At 30.8% G+C, this 23,581-nt stretch overlaps 1 protein-coding gene and 1 non-coding gene across 2 annotated transcripts; both read left to right on the forward strand.

Moving 5' to 3' along the window:
* Nucleotides 1-10,035: 10,035 nt before the first annotated feature.
* LOC122847858 (phospholipase A2 inhibitor beta-like) lies at nucleotides 10,036-10,765 on the forward strand. Its single transcript, XM_044145714.1, has 2 exons — nucleotides 10,036-10,201; nucleotides 10,296-10,765. The coding sequence occupies exons 1-2, from the start codon at nucleotides 10,036-10,038 to the stop codon at nucleotides 10,763-10,765; spliced, it is 636 nt and encodes a 211-aa protein (XP_044001649.1).
* Nucleotides 10,766-11,088: 323 nt separating this feature from the next.
* Trnai-aau lies at nucleotides 11,089-11,162 on the forward strand. The gene has a single exon. It is a non-coding gene; the product is annotated as a tRNA-Ile (tRNA).
* Nucleotides 11,163-23,581: the final 12,419 nt, after the last annotated feature.

The raw sequence follows: 23,581 nt of genomic DNA on the forward strand, positions 1-23,581 counted from the left end.
ATTTGGATAACCTTTGGCCAGTGGGCAAAATTTAAATTGCAAATTGCCATATCCGTTGTATCAAAAATATATATATTTCTGATGATTGAGTGTGTATACAGTGTAGGCGTGTGTGCATGTGTGTGTCAGTGGGTGGGTGTTTACGGTTGGTTTAAATTATTGATGAAATTTTAATGTGTAAAGCATAAAAATTATATAAAAACAAATAAACAAGTTGCAAAAGTACAATTGTTATATATGAATCGGTAATATGAATTGTTAAAAAAATATGTATATGCAAACTGCAAAGTTATTTTACACGAGGCTCAAACTCACTTTGGAAATCTCATCGGCCCAAATGGCGCATCAACATCTATTATTAACTGGCTTTCCGGAATATTAACGACACAGTTACCGTATTCCAGAAGCTAAATTAGCAGAGATTATTACGAGTTGGCCTCTCGTTTTGGCATCTCACTTCAATTTTCCGAACCACCCACTGTAGACCAACGACTAGAAATCTACAACCGTCCGGAGAATACGTTTTTCATGAGAATCGTGGAGTGTCATTAATTTTAACATTATTGCATATCGCCAGGGGTAGATTTGTTCATAAAATAAAACCAAGAGATCTTGTTATATACACACGTCTGACTATATCATATTCAGTAGTATTAAAAAAGTTAAGTATGCCCAGTATGTATATATATAAAGTTGAATAAAAAATAATCCACTTTTATAAAATATAATAATTATATTTAAAAATTTTTCATAAAATAATTATTTAAATTTTTTTATTATTAACTCTATTTCTTTTTTGTGAGAAATCTAAATTTTTTTTTTATATTTTAAAACGAAAAAATGATATACAAATAAACACACGTGCCAAAGACATATCGAATCTCGTGAAATTGAGATATGGATATTTTATTCCAACAAGAAGCTAGCCGTCGGCATTGATAGGCCACCAAGTGGTCTTTTATCGAGTCAATGCTGTCCCCAATGTAGTTTTATTGGATATACACATAACACTGCTTGGGGCTAGTATTTTCTTGAATTTTTTTTCCTTTTTTCTTCATCCCCTATATGTATATATACATATATGTGGAATGACATTTATGTTACAAAAGTATGACAACCCCGGAAGACCAATTCAACTATATACAGACGAGCATAGTGAAAAATATGAAAAGTCCACTTTAAAGAACGTTAAATGACCTGGAGGTGTGAGGTTTATAGTGCTTGGGGATATACTCTGACTATTTTATCCATAAAGGTGATGTACGTCGTACGATTTTCAAGATCTAGACAGCCAGATTGGATTGTTGGTGATGGGGATGAGGTAATGGTTACGTCTCATGGGTCCAACAAAATACCAATATATAAACATATACAGTCATATTTTGTCAGGCAAATTGACTAGAGATTTTATACTATGTCTTCAATATTTTTTTTTTTTCTTTTTATGATTCAAAAAACATATTGGTAGATATAAAATAAAAAATTTATTTATCATCTTCAATGATTTCTTATTTATCTAAATTTTTAAATATTTATTTTTCTTGTTGAAAGTATGTACTAAAATTTTCATAACCAACTGAATGAGTGAAAATATCAAAAAAAAAAAAAAAAAAAAAAGTGTGCAGATTTATTTGCTCAGTTTGGACTCAGTGTACTCTCTCAAACAGTGTACTGCCTCGAGAGACCCCTCTTTTTATTCAGCCTCTTTTCCGTCTCCGCCTCCGTTCATGGCTTTATTGACCCTTTATACATCTATTTGTTATGCCATGGTCCTTTGTGCTGCGACGCTGTAGAGCTTTATATTCATATATATATATATTCGTAGTAGTCAACGTATATGCCGTCGCTTTCGTTTCCCCAGGCTATATTTGACCAGTATTATAAAAATCAACCGACCGATTTCCTACGTGAAATATTACCCCCGAGCGCCCCTGAATATTTTATCACTGTCCAACATTCAACCCCCAAATGTTGGAGAAAGAAAAGAGTCCTCCTGGTATACACCATCCTCAACCAACCAACGAACCAGCCACTCTCTCTTTATTTATTTATTTCACTCTTCATACTTTCTTTCTCTTATTTTATTTTCTTTTATTTTTTAAATTTCATTCTTTATCTGTTTTGTTTTTTTTTTTTTTTATTATATATTTTTAAAATAATACAGATATAAACCACGAAAAAAAAAAAAATATTCAAACTTATTTTTTATTATTTATTTCATTTTATATATATTGTCTGTCAGATATATATTTCACAAACTAAATTATAAAAAATCAAATATATATATACAATCTATTATTGTATAATTGTATAATAAATTTAACGAGATAAAAATATTTAATCAAATATGACATTAATTAATTGTTTTATATCTGCATAATAATATTCATATATCAATAATTTTTTTATATAAAAATATAATATATGTATGTCTCTTTCTCTCTTGACATTGGTCAATTTAAACTGTCTACTAAGATGACAAGTATAATTAATTGCTTATGACGATTATAGGTGGATAGGTTATCCGGTATTTCAGGATGACATTGGATCTAATAATCCAGCAGGAATTATAGATGACGACGGTGTGCGTTACAGTATTTGGAGTATAGCCCAGTGTATAGTTTGGTGGTGGTGTCTCAATGGCCCAACACGTAAACACCAATAGTATTTGTCTTTAGTGTGTAAACATTAAATTTCAGCAATGGTTTGTGTGTACTAGAGGAGTGCAACAACTGACGTATTACAATTTGTCTACATACATATAGGTCTACACAAAGAGAGATAAAGATAGAGAGATGACCCTATGTACTATATAGTCAGTTTGGTTCACGTACAATAGCTAACCAGTGCAAGCGTGCATTCCTAATAATGAAGACAGCAATAAATCAAAACTAGAGAATACGTTCGCGGATGTGAACCGAATATCATATGCATAATATCGCGTTATTATCTGTTGCAAGGACTGTTCCCTCTTGTGTTGTTGTATTGTATGCATTCGAATATGCATCAGGCCCTGACAAATATCTATACTATCTTCGCAATATATATATATATATATACATCTATCTATAATATAACAATGTTGTTATGTCCAACACCTGCAAGATTCAATTGTTATAATCATTGACATATTACTACTCCAACTGTCTCTATTTGTTTTCTCATAGATATATATATGTTAATCTTGTTGATGGTGATGCATCTTCAAGACCAACATTTATTTCATTCAAACAAAACACAACAAGACATTTGTTGGGGCTATTGATGCTTGTTATGTGCTTGATGCTGAACCATCGATCGGCTTTAACCTGTCCAACACAATTTGCAATATATAATGATATATCGTATTTCATCTTGTTTAACTTATATGGCTAAATTACAGACCACAGATACTGATCACCGGAACAAATTAATTTATTTATGTTGCACTGCAATGTCTGCAATACACATAATCATGACAAACTCGTCACATCTGATTATTTTTTGTTCCTTGAAATTTGACTTTGTTTATATTATTTTCTTTTTTTCAATGCAACACACTGATGAACATCCAGGCATTTCCGTTGTATTTTGGATTATATTACCAGGGGATTTATTGTGTACAGGATGTAGGCTAAAATTGATGCGCCTTAAAGAAATTCAAGTAAGGTGAATGGTGATTGCATTATTATGATGGGATATCGGTTACTATGCACCTATTATTGCAAAGTTTCTTTTTCAAGATTTATATATAATAAATTGTTTTATTTTTTTTTTTTTTCAAATTATGTCATGCTGGATTATTTTACGACAATTGTAATAACAGTTTTTTTTTTTTTTTCTCTGTATTAATATAATGAATAAATTTCGTATTGTTGCAAAATAATGTTTTTTTTTTTTTTTTGAATAATACAATATCGGTATTGTCTTTCGTGGACTTGTTGAATTATCATCAAGATATTTCCGGTTAAATATTTTATACATTTACTCACAAATGTATGATATTTTTTTATTTTTATTTATAAATTTAATGAGTATATATTGCGAATGTATGCTTATGACAAATTGAGTTAATGCAGACGCATAATTAATTGTGTATAAATGTTGCATATCGATGATTTACTCTTGATTGGTACCTTGCAGGTGGCTGTGTCATCGTCGAAGCCACGATCCAATAACTTTAGCTTGAATTCAATGTGTCGAGTTTACTGTTACCATACGTCACTATCCTTGGGTGCCATTTGGCAATACAGAGCATCTATAATACACAACAACAAAGCCATACGTCCAAGCTGCCATTGACCACTACCGCTATCACCGTTGGGTATCGTTATCAGTACTGTCGTATCGTTTATTCAATCAATTCCACTTAATTAGCTTGTTTATTGATTATCACTATCATCACAACTCTCCAAACATATTTCGTTCTTTAATTTATTAAATATAATTTACATGGGATTTTTTTTTTATATTTATAACCAATCTTTGCATAAATAAATTTGATAGAGGTTAAACAATTTTTTTATTTTTATTTCTATCGATGCTTTTTACGATTATTTTTAGTTTTTTTTTTTTCGTTAAAAGTTTAGCTCCGTTGGTGTATTCAAAGCCAGATGAAGTGATGAAAATGGCTTTTAAATCAATGCATATCGGCGGATTTAGTTGGAAAAAAAAAGAAAAAATACAGAGTGAAGCTTTTGATGGAAAATGGTAAAATACAAAACGAGCAAATCGTGAAAAAAATTGAAAAAAAAATCAAGCACCTCTCTGTATGAGTAGATGAAAATCCGATACAGTATCGACAAAATAGTGAACAAATATATCCACAAATTCGTACAACAAGCTCTACACATTTATGTAAATATTGAAGGTATAGAGAGAGAGAAAGTGAGAGAATAAAAAAAAAAAAAAATAGTAAAATATAAAATAAATGCAAAACGACACATGCAGTGACATCGTCATATCAAATCGAGTGTGTATCGGTGGTGGCATGTACACTCTGCACATGATAATATTCTTTGATAAGCAATTTGTGCATCCTGTGGGTCCCTCAATATGCCAACAAATTTCATACTGCACACTTGCACACACCAGGCAACGTGATTTTATTCCCTTTATCCTATATATCCCTTTCGTGTATTTTTTTCTTTTTTAACTTATTATTATTTTATTTTTTTTCTTTAGCTAGAATTCAGTGGCAAATTGATGGAAACAGATTGAATAAAAAAATAAAATTAAAAAAAAAAAAATCTATATGTGTGAATATCAATTTGTGGGCCATGAAAGGTTGTACTTGATGTATTTTCATTTACCAAGCTTCTACCACCTGTACTAAATACCAGTTGTAACTGCTTTTCTACTCTGTTGTTTTTTAACGCTTAAAACCTATATACTAAAAATTTTTTTTTTATTTTATTCAACACTTTTGCTTTTCCATCTATACTACATCTCACACACCGTAGTGTGTTAAATCGCATTATCCAAACTTTTTTGTCCTCAATGGTTTTTTTTTTATTTTACTATTTTTTATTCACCACGAATTGAAGTGGAATTGTTTGAAAGCAATAATAGACAACACACACATACACGTACAAAATTTTGTATCAACTTTTTTTTAACCTTTCATCTCTTGATACCTTTTATGTATTATTTTAATTTTTTATTTCGAGGCAAAATCGATTGCTTATATAAATAAAGTATAAAAATGTGTGAGGGTCAATATAGCTAGCTATAAAATATACAAAATCAAAATAAATTTCTTTCTATCAATATGATAATTGAGTTTGACATCTCGAGTACTTGTAGCCAAGCAATTACACCCGCCTATCATTTGGTATATTCATTTACGAACCAGTGATTTCACCTCTTTGACTCAAAATACCTATAACCAGATCAAGTGCATATACATATTTGTCAATGGTGTTTGTCTACATGGCTATAATATGACCAACACACATGTATATAAATTGAAAATATCTATAGATAGATTCAACATGTAAATACGAGGATATAATATCGACTAGCTATCATGTATTTGCATGTGTGTGATCATGTAAGCGTGACCAGTGAAATGGACTTTGTTGGACACATGTGGAGTGGCACAACCGAGAGTAAGAGAGGTAGATGAAATGGAACACTCGGAAGTGTGTGTATATATTTGCCAATGAGGGAATGGGTTATAGTGGTGGCGAGGCGCGATGTATTAATTACCAGTATTGATGTCCATTTGTAGTGAATTGATGTGTGGTCAGTGTTGCATCACGCGCAGGGGTCGAAACTGAGTGTGTATAATATTATAAACAATATATACGCATATATACGAATTGAGAAATAGCGATGTAGAGAATTTAGTTTGTATGCATTTATGTGGAAGCACAAGCTGGTTGTGAATTCATGCGTATTTCACCCCAATTTCAAAATCTCTTCGTGTCAAATTCTCTCTCTGACTCGTCTCTTTTACACAAGCTGTATAGTATATAATACCCTGTAAACTGCAACACACATGTGGTACACACGTGTTTTCAACTGTTGTCTGTCTCGTTCAATGTCGATCATACAAATAATATCAACCTATATTATACAACTGGTACCTGCTGTATCTATCCCTATATATATTTATTGTTAATTTTCATGGGTTTCTCATATTCAATTTGTATATCTTGATTCATGCAAAAATCATCAGACTGTATATTAATATTTAATTATTTAATAGTTTAAAAGTTCAAAGCTTTTAAACTTGTAAAAAATAAATAATCAATTATGCTAATAAATTATCCTAATAAAAAATTATTAGCATCATGTAAAAAAATATATATAAAAGCGTTGATGTATTTTTTTATATTTAATGAATATGTTAGAAAGCAAGTCAAATAAATTTTAATAAGAAATTTAAAAAAAAAAAACAATGATAACAATGATGAGGTTGAGATAGTGTATAATAAAGTCTAATGATAATTATAGTACACAAAACAGCATGAATCGTGATTCGTGAGACGATACACCATCAGATATACATTGTATATTTACATGGTTATGTATATATATATGTATATGAGATGAGACATAGATGAGTAGAGTGGAGACAGAGAAATCATGGGTGTTCTAGCTTCCAGGTACAAGAGAACCATATAGAATCGGAGCGTTAAAATTTATTGCTACTGTGGCTATACTCCCCCGGTCTTTAGTCGCTTATTAGCATGTGGTATATCATGGTGAGACTGGACCACCGGGTTTCGCGACAATAATTTGATAGATAGTGGAGGACAGATGGTTCTTGATGGTATTGAGCAAGTGAGTTGAAGACAATTAGAGAAAGGACAACGCTAGACTTTGGTATGAGTAACATAGTCTCATACTCAGCGGTGTTGGTGGTGGTGGATATCTATCTGAGGGTGCAGGGTAGGGTTAAAAGGAAGACAAGGTTTCTGGATAATATGCGTGCTTGTTTCTGCTTATATAATACATATATCCATGTGTGTATGTGTGTGTTTAGTTGACCCATACATGCTTTTGCTGGAGCACGCTTTACCACTGGATATATATTACATTGCGTCGTATGCAAATGATGACGTCATAGAATAACAGTATCAAAAGTTGTTCAGAAATGATAGCCTATCTATTATAGATTGCCATATAGACAAACATATCTTCTACCTTTGTCCATCTACTAAAATTCTCTTGTTTCCTCTATACTGCAGTGTTGCAAACTGCATTCGATGCATTCCAATTATAAACAGTCGTCGCAACAGATTAATTGGATATATCGATTATTTCATTCAATGTTTCAAATAATATTATTGTCATTAATTTACAAGTAAACTATTGTTTGTTGGACTATTTTCAATTTCTTACTTTTATAAAATTTCTCACAGGAACATGTTTTAGTAGAAATTTTTTAAATTTACAAAGTTCAGCGTAGATTCATAAAGTACTTGCTATATCGCACACAGGCATTGGTTCTTGATAGAGGATGTGATGATGACACACTAATCCAGCTGGCTGATATGACAAACATCTCGGTACATCGTGATACATTAACAATAATCTTTTTTATTAAATTGCTAACCGGAGCTGTTGATTGTCCAGGTCTACTCTCTGATGTTAGGTTACGAATATTGGCAACTAAACTAAGAAATGTATCACCATTCTACTCTACAGCTGGACAATGTGTGTCATCAACTATTCCTCCCTTACAAAATATGATCGAACTTACTAATAAGGCGTGTCGTAACACGTCACTGTTTAGTAGAGTTATGTCTTGTGAGCACATTACACCTGGGTTTATACTTGACTGTGTCAAATTGTCTAGACAGTCTTAAATATGGTATTTTGATGTGACCTTGATTTGGGTAGTTTTATAATATTGTTATTTATTTTTAACTTTTTAAGCCATCGTCATTTAGAAATTATCAACAAAAATATATACTATAATATGATTATGATTATTGATTATTGTAAGTAACACTTATATATAATATTTAAGGATTTAATTTGAGAAATTGTAATATATTATGTATTTTGTATTTAAATTGCTTACTGCAATTTTACCCTGGTCCCAATAATGGCCTCCAGCCCTGGGATATTAAATTAATAAATAAATAAATAAATAAATAGCAATTAGAGACAGAGCCAGACTATTCCCTAAAAAATTCACGTCGTGTGCCAAACATTATTTATTGCGAAATAATATAAACCGTACTTTCTTTTTTTTTCAAAATTTTTTTACGAACGCACATTGGTAGATAATTTTTAAAATAAAAAACATTAAAATAATAACTCCTAATATTTAATTGGAAATATAAAAAAAATATCGACGTTCTCAGTGAATTGCGTCAACTGGTTGAAATTCGAGAGGGTCATAGTTAAAAGATCAAAGAGCAAATGAAAAAAGTTATCAAATATCAGCTGAGATATAAAAACGTAGGCTTTTTTTATTCATAGATAAAAATTTCACCCAATCATGCATATACAGAGCTCATATGAAAGAGTTTTTTTTTCTCTAAAATAAAACAAAAAATGAATAAAAAAATACACGCGTAAATACATGTCACAATTTCACTATTTTATAATAAATTTATTATTTATAAATAGAACATTCAACTAAGTTTTTTTTTTTACGATTTGAACTATGGCTTTTTTTTTTTTTTTATCAATTTTAGTTCACCGACCTACTTTTTAATTTGAAAACAAATTTTAGCTTTTAAAAATGAGGTCGCAGTTGGCCTATATAAGCCCAATAGATCGGCTCTCAGCTCATCAGTTAGTTCGGGTATCTTATGTTGTAAACATAGTCGAATCTTTTAAAAATAAATTAATAAAATGAAGAATATTATTTTATTATTGTTGCTTTGTCAGGTTGTTTTTATTTATTCTCAATCAACTGTGAAAAAATTAAAATGTAGAAGAAGGGATTACAATGCAATTCCGGGTTTTGTACTTTGTCATCGCGCGAATAATATAACGTTTGTTGAACGAAAACAGTTAACAAAGAATCTTACAATTTTTAACCAAGAGATTGATTCAATTATTCCAGAAATATTCAATAAATTTTCACCTAAAGTAGTAGCTTTTCGAACCGGCGACAAAAAATCACAGTTTATTCGAGAAGTGACATATTTGAATGATACTAAAAAATTTGATTCTACCGAAGTCTGTATTAATACCCCATGGAGTTCATGGATTGATATAAATACTTCTTTCTCTGAAAAGATCATAAATTTTGATAAAGTCGAATCTTCAATACTGAACGGATCCACACTGGTAAAAGATGGTTTAACGAAAAGCGATTGGTTAAATGGAATATGTAAAATTTTTCCACCAATTAAGGGTATCTTTATAAATGACTACAATAGTACAAAAATAAAATCAAATGCCTTCGTTTCATACAAAGATGTTGACTTTCTACAAATGCAGTTACATGAAGTTGAAAATTTACCTCTAAACATATTTAATTCATTACATAAGTTGAAGACATTAATAATGAGTTGCCCAAAAATAACTTCACTTCCTAAAACAATTTTTAACAATTCTAAATCACTGGAGGTTCTAGGTATTTATATGCGGTTGACAAAACTTGAATTGGGTATTTTCGATGGACTTTTTTCACTTATATCATTAGATTTGACTCAAAATCAATTAGAAACACTACCAGAAAATATTTTTAAAGACCTCCATGGTCTTGAACACTTGGATTTAGGATTTAATTTATTAACTTCTATTAAAGGTAAGATATATTTTTATTTTTTAAAAATATAAAAAAATTTGAAAAATATTTAATTGGTATTATAATAAATAAATAAATTTAATTTTAATTTCAGCTGATACTTTACGACACCTGACGTCTCTTCAAACTTTATCATTAAATGATAATAAAATAAATCGCATTGAAAATAATTCTTTACCGACCGAATCAATCACTACTATAAATTTAAAAAATAACGAGTTGACTTCTGATAGCATTGATTTGTTCAATGGAATAGAAAAACTCGAAGTACTTGATCTGAATGCAAATAATATTTCAAGAATTCTAAATAATGCTTTTGATCGTTTGAAAAATTTACAAGTTCTTGATCTTGGGAACAATAACATTACAGAATTCGAATCTCATGCATTGGCTGGAATATGGAATATCAACTTGACATTACCTGATGCTTATTATACCAACGATGCTACTACGACAACAATCGATACTACCACTTTTGATTATACAACAACTGAAACGACAACAACAATTGACACTACTACCATGGGTGAAGAACAACAAACCACGTTTGCTTCGAGTTTATAAAAAGAAAACTTTAATAATTATCATTGAACGCTAAAAAAAAAAATTAAACATTACATTTATTGTGTAGAAATTAAAAAAATAAATAAATAAAAATTCTATTTTATATTAAAAATATTATAATTGACATTTAAAAAATAAAATGTATCAAGTTTCAATTATTTCTAAGAAAAACTGGATATCAAATTGCATCTGAATTAAACTTGAAGTTATGAATATCAATTTTTCTTTTATTATAATTTTGTTTTGACGACTAATATAAAGAGTAAATATACTATGACTTGTGTGTTATGAAGGCTTTTATTTACTCTTGGGTTCATCAATATGGCCCCTTAGCTCAGTTGGTTAGAGCGTCGTGCTAATAACGCGAAGGTCGAGGGTTCGATCCCCTCAGGAGCCATTTTTTTTTATATTTATTTATAATAAATAATTTTTATAATTTTAGTTAATAATAAATAAAAATAAATAAATCAATAAAAATTTTATTAATGAGCAATGCATATTTGATAATAGAAAGGAAACGTTTTCAGCCTGGAGCTATGACCGTCGAGTGTGTTATTCTAACAAGAAGAATTAGTTGAGAGATAGGAGACTTCAGTTGCATATCCAAAGCAAGGTTTACAAACATTTTGTGATATTCAGTAGATAGAGTAGATTATATTATACGCTTATATAATGCCAATGTAAACCGTATTATTATAATGATGATTCTGGTTGATGATGTTGATGATGGAAATGAGAGAATTATAGAATATGAGTTAAATGCAAAATGCCAGAATGTATACGCTGGAAAATCAGAGACAGATTCAGAGAGTGTGGAGATCTTACCGCAATGACGTGCGGTCGAATCTCGTATTTCCAATGAAATGACGGATTCTGCTAGTGACATTCGATATCACGCTGGTAAATATGGTGCGGCTAAAATGGATGAAATGAAGCGAATGAGATGTGAAGGGGTCTGTCCAACAATGCAGTCACGAATATGTTTGTTGCAATATATATACATATACTCTGCACATTGATATCGTACACGTGCTGACTGAGAAATTGCAAATTATGCACTGATGCCAATCACCCCATCAGATTTCTTTTTGTTAATTTTTAATATATTTATTAATTACGAATTTTCACGTCTTTAGAAAGTGGTATGTATTTCTCTGCGGACATATGAGATATGATAATTAAATTATGAGAGCGAGAGATGTACAGAGAAAGGGATGAATTTAATACATAGAAGACCAATTGAATTATTGAATTGATGTGATTGATTGCATCTAGGCAGGTTGACACACGCATATGCTGAGTCAAAGTCTCTATATTCTATATTGAGGGTACATACATATACATATTTCTGTAACCCATATGACCATCATCGTCATCATCATATTAAACTGCAAATCCAATAGAGTTAGATTCCGAAACACATGAATAGACATATATATGTATAAATACCGGTGAACATTGTCATTTGTCATTGTAACTAATTTGCCATGTTCTGAGATACGATGACGCATCCGACGGACTCATTATTAAGATGCGAATTAGTAACAATTTGCACTGGATTTAGTATATATATTCTTGATCTGTTTATGGCCACAGTTAGATTAGTACCTTCCGATGGTCAACAGTGCACTGACTGACTTCTCTTGTTATTTCAGCCTTATGCTGGATGATATCATGTGTAATATCGTTAATCAATATTATCTGAGAATATAGACAGTTTACTAAAGTCATCCCTTCACATTAAGCATCAATTTGACATTCGTAATGTTCAATTTATGATAAATCATGATTTATTATTAATTCGTCTTTTATTATTTATCAATTAATTAAAATTTATGTAAATATACAGAATAACTAAAGCATTAACTGGCTAGGGCTATTGGCTTGTCTTAGTTTAACTGGACTGTATGTAGCTATATGTGTATATGCATGCTGGAGTGAATGAATTGCTCGAGGGTAGTTGTGTTATAACTGCTGGTTTTTGACTATGGACACAGGTCTAACCATTCTTCACCAGTGGGGTCATACAACACAAGTTCCATATGCAAAGATCACACCGCGTTTCGTTACATTGTGTACAATATAACAGTACAATTTCAAGATAAAGACTTCCAACTCAGTGATATGTATGTGAATAGAGAAAAATAAGTTGAGTGAATAGCGGGGGTCAGACTAAAATGTTCGAGTTGGTTCTCCACTATTTTCCAAAGGTTCCAAGTAGCCAACTTGTTGTACAATACGTTTTCGTATATAACCCAAACCAAATGCATTGTCTACAAGTGAATAGCCTTTGAGTCTTGCAAGATTTATTTCGTATATTTCACTTGCCTCTTTCAATGGACGATAACGCAAACGTCCGGCACTTGTTCATGCCAAGAGGGTTCTTCGAGTATGTATGTCCAGGGGATACTTGACAACGTGGGTCACTCTCATCGGTTGTGTTTTAACGAGTGACGAAATGGAAGTATACGAAAAAATAAAAATAATAATTGAACAGGAAAAAAAATTAAAAAATAAGAAGAAAAAAAATAATGAAAGGTTTTGAACGCAGTGCTATCATAAAACAGAATATTTACTGCTATCTAAATCATTCTAGTTGCTCCATCAATTTTTTTTTTTTTTTTTCCTTCTCTTTTAGTGTATTTTAGAAAAAATTTAAAATTAGCCAACGATATATTTCCTGGTGACCATGCTTCTTTACTATTTTATTTTATTTTTTATTTTTACTACATGTTTTATTTATTTATTTTTCACTCTTCATATATACTGCTCTGTGTTGTCAAGAGAGGATGTAAATTTTATTATGAAAACGCTCGTTTGCCTATGAAAAACGACCTGCTTAAATATTTATAGTCTTTGAAATGACAAAAAATGATTTTTCTTTTTTATCTATTGTTATGATTTTATTTTTTTAATGACAAAAATAAAAGATTAAAAAAAAAATTACTAGAAGAATTATTAATGGAGATTCATGTTGGGTATCGTAAAAGTGGGTGATGTTTTCCCTTTTTGCAAATGGCTAAGGAGAGGTGACGATGGCCATCGTGTTACTGGATTCTTCCCCACGTCGTCGCGTCACATTAAATTCATTAATCGACTGGACCCTCACACGGAGCTTGCAAAAGTCGCCTCGGCGAAAAAGGGTTGTAGAAAAAAAAAATAAATAAATAATAATAATAAAAAGAACAGGGTGTTTGTTGCTGGACGTCGAGGGGCCGAGATTCGATCAGACGTGAAGCGTGAATAAAAAAAAAAAAAAATCTTTCCACCCATCTAGAGCCATCGTCAAAGCTTTCATATATAGCCAATTTTATAATTTTTTATTTCTTCATTTTTTTCCAGCTTTATATACATAACCCTCATCGTAAAATTTATCCACTTTTATTTTTCAGAGAATGAATGTCAATCATCGTTCAGCATATCGAATATGGCTGTATCTATTGAGACGAATAACGAATGGATAAAATGAAAAAAAAGAAAAAGTGAAGTGATTCTCTATATTTGGATTAATAATTTGATATTAAAACACGACCTTTACAATTTTGATTGGTTGTAGAAAATAAAAAGAAAATTATCAATTTTTTTCTTCTTTTTTTTTTTCATTTCCAGCATCGTGGTGGTAAATGCAGAAGAGTAGATTCACTCACTGTATCGACTATCGTATATATATATCGTTTTTTTCTTTTATTCTTTCATATTTTAATTTTCTATATTACTTTTCAACAAGTTGGCTTCATTGAATACCTACTCTGTATAGCGAAATAAAAATTAAATAAATAAATAAAGAAGGATAAAAAAAAAAAAAAAAAAATAAGCAACAAGATAACAAGATGAAAAGAAAAATAAACAACGAGTAAGAAATAAATGAAATTACCCAAGGCCCCCCTTTTCTCTTGGCCAGTGTCTATCGAGCCAAGCAATATCCACTGAATGCAATATCACACCCTTGAGTAATAACGAAAAAAATAAATGAGCTTGTAGCTCACAAATTAAAGATAATTATTTTTTAAAACCCAGGAAACTTTAATCAAAAAAAAAAAAAAAGAAATTAACAAAAAAAAAAGTACAATAGCCATTAGACAGACCCTGGCATAAGATTCTTGTCAATGAAATATTGGAGTAGGTATTTTCTTTTCTTTTACAAATGTTACATTTTGCATCAACGAAAAATACCACCCTTTTTTTTTATGAACCAGTCAACCCTTTAGTTCAACTTTTTTTTATTTTTATTTATTTTACTTGAAATTTTTTTTAAAAAGTTTTTTTTTTCACTCACCCATTGGCCACCACGATGACTCTCTCCCGTTCCAACAGCCAAACAGTCGTGGATGTCCCCGCGGGGATAAACCCTTTTATAGACCTTGTTAATCGCAAGAGAATTCGCAGTGTCCCTTTCCTTTTTTTTTCTGTTGAAAAGTCTCTTTAATGGCTCGTTCTTATTCAACAATAGCATTTTCTTTGTATTTCAGGTTGAATGAAATCGAAGATCGAGATGTTGGCTTAACCCCCTTGGCATACACCCTTTCAAAATGAAAAAAAAAAGATAAATTAAAAAAGAGTAGAAATAAAAAAAAAAAAAAAATACAGTGGGTTGGGGAAAAAAAAAAATCTGATTCTTTTCTTTAGGGCAGTTTTAAACATGGAAACAAGATCGGCCTAGTGTCAAGGAGTAGCTGGAAGTGGGGTTGAAGATGGTTAAAAAATGGAATGAGGAATATTTAAGATCGTCCCATCGACTCCAATACCCAGGCAATTCTTCGCGGTTTTTTTTTTTTTATTTTGTTCTTTTTTTTCTTTGGTTTTTTTTTTACTCGAGAAAACCACCCTTTTCGTGGCATTAGACTTCTTATTTATGGACTTTCATTAAGATAAAGAGACGTTCGCGAGGAGAGGGTTGAACGTCGTCAAACACCGTGGAATTATTTTCACGCGGGAGCCAAGCTTCTTTCACCCCTTTTTTTTTTTTTTCCTTCGACTCTGAAGGGGGAATAGAATAAAAAATGCAAAAAACAAAATAAAAAAGAGTAAAATGGTATATATCATGAAGAAGCTAGCAATAGCTTTATGTATATTTCCTCTGAGCTTTTCTCAACCACTCAAAAAGTTGACTTTAAAATAAAACTGTCGAATAAATTTTGATACCGATCTGTATGGATGGATTCTGCCCTGGGGTATTATCTAAACCCTTTTCTCGTTATTTCTTAGATTATATCAAAACAAAAAAAAAAAAATCGATCGTGATAATGATAAACAACAATAGAATTTTATATTAGTTGGTTATCAGAAAAAAAAAAAAATTGAAAACAAAATAAAAATATATCATTTGTTTCTTAATTATAATTTTGATCTAATAATATAAGGGTTGAAATGCCTATTTTATAAAAGAGGGTTGATAAAGGTAAAACAAAATAAAAGGAAATTAAAATGGAATTGTGTTTTGTATGATAGAAGAAAAGAGACAAAATGATTCTAGATGAGAAAACATTGAATGTTAGAAAATGAAAATATGGCATGAAGGCATTGATGTGTTATATACAAACGTATTGTGGTAAGTGTTGTCATAGAAGTTTCGGAAATACGAATTGAATAGACAAGAGATGGAAAGAAAAAGGGGTTTGGTATAGAGTTGATTGTATGGTATGTGCTCTGGCCACTATGGCTACTCTGTATCTAGAGGAGGTGACATAGAGGAAGGGAGGTTTGCCAGACCCGTCAAGCGTATCTTCGGGCGAACACTGGTCAGCACTACCAATGCTTTTCTAACACCCCTTCTGCCACTCTCTCTTCATTTCTCTTGGTCACTTACAACTACAGAATAGAGAAATAGCGAAGGGGCCGCGAATACATGACCATTGTCCCGTGAACTTTCAAACAACTTTGTGGCAAAGGGTTCCCCACCTACTTAAACTCTACTGTGTTACCTCTCTCGCCTTTTGGCTTTTCTCTATTTTACTATATATTGCAATACATCTCTACACGCACCCTCTTTTCCCCAGATACACAATATCCTTATATAGTCCATTCACTTCTATTTATTCTATTTATATATTTTCTTCACTTTAAAACTATGTACATTTGTAGAGTGTCATTCATTGTTGTGTCTCATTGTTGTCTTGCTTGACTCGAAAAATATCTTGCCCCACATTGAACTTTCATCATGACCAACATCATGCGTTACCAACTTTTCAAATGAAACACTACTATGATAGCAAACTTCATCAGACTCTATTCTCTCTATCAATGACTACATGAAAATGGAAAACACCCTGATGTATATATTTAATTTTTTTTGTTTTATATAATTTAAATAAAAAAAGAAAAAATGATTATATACAAAGTCAAGAAAATAAAATTACGTTGTTCAATAATGTAATATTCAAAAATGTAAATTTTCATCAAGTTTCATTTGGAAGGTAAATCAAGTTCATGTATGGACATGGAATGATGAGTTTTGTCCAAACAGCAAAAGTTTTGTCCAAATTAAATTGGTTCTTGCAAATCACGCCAGTTGGCAGCAGCGAGCAACAAGCAAATTTCAACCAACTTTATACCAATTTAAAAAAAAGACACACTACATATATCCCTTATAATTTTTTGTCAAATAAAAAATCAAATAAAAAAAAAAAGGCAGAGATAAAAAAAGAAAAATAAAAAAATTATACTGACAAAGTGATACATTTATCAAGAAAAAATTAAAGGAAATTTTATTAGGATATTTTGTGGTGATAAAATTTATTGGTGAATAAATAAAATTCATAGGATAACAGTTAAACTTTCATATAAGTCATTCACAGGATAATCAATGGTATTTGTAAGTGTGTATGTCGGTGTGTGGGTGTGTATATAAGAAGAAAGCTCAATGTGAGTTTAAGGTCTTGGCCGGTCGTTTAGTTTTCGAGGGCGAGAAAGGTATATATATGAAAACTCGGACGACAATTTTGGGGTTGATAGTGAGGTAGGGGTATGTAAGACACTGTGACCACTGGATGTGACCCCCATTTATACTCTATTACCACGACATTAGTCGCCAACGACAAGATTTATCAGTTCAAACTCTTGACATAATATTAAAGAAGCATTTATTATTATTATTGACATGCCCAAATGTTTTAAAATAATTATTAATAAAAACTTGAAATAGAGTTATAATTTATACTACTTTCTAAATACAATATGTATTTTAATTTTTAATTTAAACACGGAAAATTATTTTTATGTTTAGTAATAATTTTAAATATCAAGTTTTTTTTTAATTTAGTTAAATAAAAAAAATTTTTTTTTTTTTCAAACTGATATCACTGTGTGTTTGGCCAACCCTTGGTTGTAATTATTAATTACTGTTATCATCAAAAACTCGACGACGTGAAATATTTCTTTTCCTGTGGGCTTTTTTTTTTTTTTTTTATGAATTTTTTTTTATTTAAAAAAAAATATATATATATATTTTATATAGTAGGTTGAACTGAGTTTACCGAATCACACACAACGATGTAAATTACCACCAGCCGAGCGAAACTCTCAGGGCTTTTATCTTCTTTATCTCTCGAGTATTTTAGCGGTTATTTTTTCCGGTGTTCTCATCCCGATGAGACACACAGCCGCCCTGTTTTTATTCTATTCGAAAGACCCCTTGGCCATTTACCCTCCTTCTTGTACCCATTCCAATGCTCCATATACTCAAACTGACTGTTCAGTAAAAAAACGCAGAGATGAAATTAGCTGGTTTAAACGAGAAAATTTTTAATTATTCCTTATCGAAAAGTAATCTGACCGCGTCGCCTCGTTACATCGTGTTTGGTAATGGGAATCTTGAATATTTTTTTCAGGGGTCGTTGTGCTTTCCATTCATCTTTTCAAGCATCTACCTCAAATATTCCAGACGCAAAGAAGAAAAAAAGAAAAAAAAAACCAACAAAAAATCATATATTTCATCTAATTTTTTTCCTTATTTTTTTTTTCCTATAGACAATTGTCTTGTAAGATGCAGGTCACGTTCAATGACATCTAGGCGTCTACATTTTTTACAAAACATATGAAATATTAACCCCAGGCAAAAATATTAAACCCATTGAGACTGTTGGTGTTTTACGAGAATTTAAAAAATAAAAATAATATATAAATATAAAAAAATAAAATAAAATAATAATAAGCATACTCGTGAAATATATAATTCAGACTTTCAGCTTTCATGGTGGGCTTATTAGTTTTTTGTGTATAAATGTATATAGTCAATAAAAAACTTATTAATCCTAGTCTGTATTTCTCCTACTCAACCTGGTTTTTTTTTTATATATAAAACACTTCAAACACAGTGAATCCGCCAAGCCAGTATTATCATCCTCACTCACACGGGGCGAACACCTTCGTGAGGATTTTCAGCATGAGCTGTAGAAAAGCTGGATAAAACTGTCAATATGTATATGGTTGAATTTTGATAGGTATCAATTGAACGCTGCTGATGGTTTTTGTATTAAAAATTTACGATGTATATGCCACACTATATATATCAACCACATCACATTTACGTCGAAGCCACAATAACGTATATACCATAGTTTGCGTGCTACCGCGCGTTATCATATAACGAGCTATGTTATGCCCTATGATCCAATCTTGCACGCCAGATTGCTCGGCACTTTGCCTTATTATCTTTTCCCTTTTATACCCATTATATAATCGATAAACTAATAATTGATTTTTTTTTCAATTTAATATTTTAGGTGAAAATTTTTACACGTATAAAAACATTCATTTTTTCAAAGACAATATTATTAATTTTTGCATATATATTGAATTATTTTTTGTTTGTTATTTTATGTTGTCTATTTTTAAAAGAACCTTTTACTGATGATACTTGACTTTTGCTATTTGAAGGGTTGATTTTCAATTATTATTTTTATTTTTTTTTTTATATTTGTATATGTGTGACTTTTAAAGGTCAACCTATTCATTTATACTTTCTATAAAAATTTTTCGAATTAATATTTATTCAATGAAGCTTGTTAAACTTGGATATATGAAAAAAAAAAAAAATAGAATGAAAAATCAAATAGCTTGATGTTGTAAAATGAAAAAAAAATAAATAAAATCATGAACGAACGAATGAATAAAGACAAAAAAGTGCCGATAGCGTTGAAGCGGTCTCAGACGGATAACTCGTGAAGCGATCCATAGCCATTTAGAAGTTTTAATAACATTACGATATATACATCGCCCCGTTGAATATCTAACCACTGGAAAACGCGAAAAAAAATCGACAGTATGTATATCCCAAGCGCGTCTTCTTTTATCTCTCTCGAAAAAAAACCCGAGGGAAGGAAAAATATTTAAAAAAAAAAAAAGAGAAAAAAAAGCCTAGTAAAAAAAAAAAGAAAAAAAGAAAGGTAAAAGAAAAACGAAGAAGGAAGTTTATAAAAAATTTAAAAGTACGGAAATGTCTCCTATTGCCCGGGGCGATAAATTTCCACTTACATTTTATTTTCGTTTCTTTCGTTACGCCCGAAGGAGAGACGACATTGGAAGATGGTAAGAGAGACTCTGCGGAGACCTTCCAGCAAAATGTCCAAATATACAACATTAAAAATATTCATCTATATATACCGAACTCGATGGCGCATCAGTTACGAGCAATTATTAGATTATACAACTTGAATTATTTCATTCTCTACAAGACCCTGCTTTTTTTCGTTTTATTATAATTTTCATTTCAAAGTAAAACAAATCGTTCTTCGATTTGTAGCTATAAGAAAAAGAAAATACAACAAAATAAAGAAAAGAGAAAAAAAATAAATAAATAAATATATAGCAAAAACCAATTTCAGCGAGTTAATGTGATTTTCTTAGTTCTTAATAGAACGCATCGATTCCCATCGGGTGGCAAATAAGAAAAGTCAAAAATTCCAACACATGCTAGTAGGCTTCAAGTAGAATGAGAGGTTTATATGGTGTGTATATTTTCCGGTCGACGATGCGAGACCTATTTAACGGCCGCGAGAGTCCGGTAATGGGATTCGAACTATACACCCATGGGAACCATCTCGTTTGTTGTCTGTTTTTTTTTTTTCGAAGGTGTATAAACCCCCCCTACGATTTCTTATACATTTCTTATATAAACAAAACATCAACAAAAGATCCATTACCTTTGTCTTATCACCACATTTCACAAGATGAAATAGCTTAAGCTTCGAGCTATGAGATGCCAGGCCAAAATTACATGTCAACATTGTGCAGCTTCGATACATCTAAAAACAATAACAACAATATCATGATTATATTTTGTTTTTCTTTATCACATGGTTGGAGATCTATCTATATAATTAGAAGGTATATATTAAGAGACCTTTTGGCTTTGAGTCTATATATTGCCAGTGTTGTGGCAAGCCTTGCCGAGATTAAGACCAGAAATAGTGGTTTTTAAGAGGATACTATGTACCATGTTGTAGCGTGGTTACATAAGACAAACAAAATCCTATTTGACATTTAAACAATACTGACAAAATATATATTCATCATCTAATAGTCTATTGTTTTATTTTATTTTTTTTTCTGGCAGACGTAGATTTTAACTTTTGTGGTTTGATCTTGGAACCATTGAATAATTAAATTGCTCACAGTCTGATGTAAAAACCATATGTATTTGGCATGATGATAATCACATTTGGAATATATCTGTAAAATAAATAATAAGAAAAATCAAATATTAAATTAATAAGTAGTTTTGGTCAAGAAAATGATTTAATGGTAAATTAGGTAATAATTGGACGTAACAATTTTACTTGTGAAGCAAAAAAAATATGACCTATGCTTGGACATTACCTTAACTTGAATACAATTACATTTTCTAAACGACATTGTAAAGTGTGTTCGATAATGGAAATACAAAAGGTTAAATATTACATATATATATGTATGTGTGTAAGAGAGCACTTTAGTCATGGCCTCCATTATCGAAATAGCAATTAGAATAAATCAAAAGTACCGACTCCTGCAATTGGCGCGCCGATTTCCCAACCCATAGACTTATCATCCGATTTACGTTCGTTTACCATCAGCAACCCAATCCACTCATATTCTCAGACTCTTCTGGTCTGAATATCATCACCCTATTTTCTTTTTTTCATAATATATATATTTTTTTTTCTCTTTACTTTTTTATGATGAAAAACTGGCCAACCATTTTGTCATAATTTTGACATCAACATTAATAAAGTCAATGTAATTACAATTTTCTAACAAAATAATAAAAAAAGAAAAATAATTACATTGGTTTTTTTCTTTTTGCTTTCCTTCTATAATTATTTTAAATTATTTATCGTATTTTTTTTAACGAGTATCGCAATTTCATCGAATAAGCTTTATAACAATCATCACGAGATAGTCGTTTGTTTGAAATTGTTATCGGGGATCATAGAATAACGTGACTATGTCATTGATTGTTGTCACGAGATTCACCGGAGGCACATTTGTAAAATGATAGTGAGTATAGTGCTCTCTTGTGTAGAAAAACAATATAACAAAAATTGAGACTACTGCAATTTAGGTAAGAGGGTCAACAACAAATTGTCTAAATAGAAATATTTTTTCTCATTGAAGAGAAAATAGATATAGCAGTAGATACTCTTAAAATTGACTTTTATTATTCCATTGGCTGGATTACAAAATATATATATAATTAAACAGGAAAATAATAGAAAGATGTCTGTATTATTTCCGTTGGGTATATATAGCCTTGTCGATAAGCCCAAATTGGGTCTTATGGAATATGAATAAGACAAAACAAGGGTCGGCTTTACTCACCCCAACAAGTCAAGTAATTCAAGCGGAAGAAATACTTTGCCTGATGATGAGAGTTGAGGAGAGAATGTAAAAAAGAAACGCAAAGAGAATTAAAAATATATATATATTCATTTATAAATAATAAAATAAAAAAAAAATAAAAAATAATCTAGCCACAAGAATTTGGCACCGTCCGGCTTTTTGGCTGGTTGTTTATCAATTTGAAAAGGCAAAAGACCGGATGTGCCCATTGAAAATCTAGGGTGAAAGAGAACACGAGGAAGGAGAAAGTGAGAAGGCCTTATTCGACTGTGATGTTAAAGTAGAGTGTGGGTTGAAGCACTTGATCTTAGGAAGAAAAGCCAACACTGTGGGTTGCTAAAACTCTCCCTAGGCAACCTTAACCCTCCTCAGACCAACCAACCAACTGACCGACCAAGCTTTTCCTTCAACGATCCTATGGTCAAGACCATCGCGGTTTTATGAGTGCGAGGGAATGGCTCATAGGTCAAACCATACTGTGGAAGTTAATGTTGCCTAATTGACAATGTAAATGTTTTTTTAATATCCTATATTTTTAAATTATTATATTATGATTTTTTTTTTTTTTTTTTTTTTTTTTTTATTCATAAAACAAAGAATAATAATTTCATTATAATTTATTATTTAAAAAAATTATATTTTGATTTATGAGTGCGCATATATTTTTTTATTTTTAATATAGATATTATTTATTTATGAATGATGAGAGTACTCAGTCATTTCTTCCAATTTAAGTGTATAACGAGCTACACCGATAAATTTTTATATTTTTATCTCCCCATGGGCCCATGAATATGCACTAATACTAGTTCTATATTTTGTCGCACACAATTTTCTATTCTTCTTGTACAACGAGAAAACTATCCACAAAAGACCACGGGCATGTAATCCTGCACAATCCAGACATTTTTCACTGTTACTTGGGCACAACCGTGGTAGCAGCAGCGATGGCAGGCAAATAATTAATTTCTCACGAAGCTAACGAGCATTGGCCTCGTT

The sequence above is a fragment of the Aphidius gifuensis genome, linkage group LG1, assembly GCF_014905175.1.
Source record: "Aphidius gifuensis isolate YNYX2018 linkage group LG1, ASM1490517v1, whole genome shotgun sequence".
Classification (NCBI taxonomy): domain Eukaryota; kingdom Metazoa; phylum Arthropoda; class Insecta; order Hymenoptera; family Braconidae; genus Aphidius; species Aphidius gifuensis.

What these genes read in the sequence shown, in the direction of transcription:
- LOC122847858 (XM_044145714.1), top strand. Translation starts at nt 10,036, where the DNA reads ATGCGGTTGACAAAACTTGAATTGGGTATTTTCGATGGACTTTTTTCA. An exon ending in TTTATTAACTTCTATTAAAG is followed by an intron (nt 10,202 to 10,295) that starts GTAAGATATATT and finishes TTTTAATTTCAG; the next exon opens with CTGATACTTTACGACACCTG.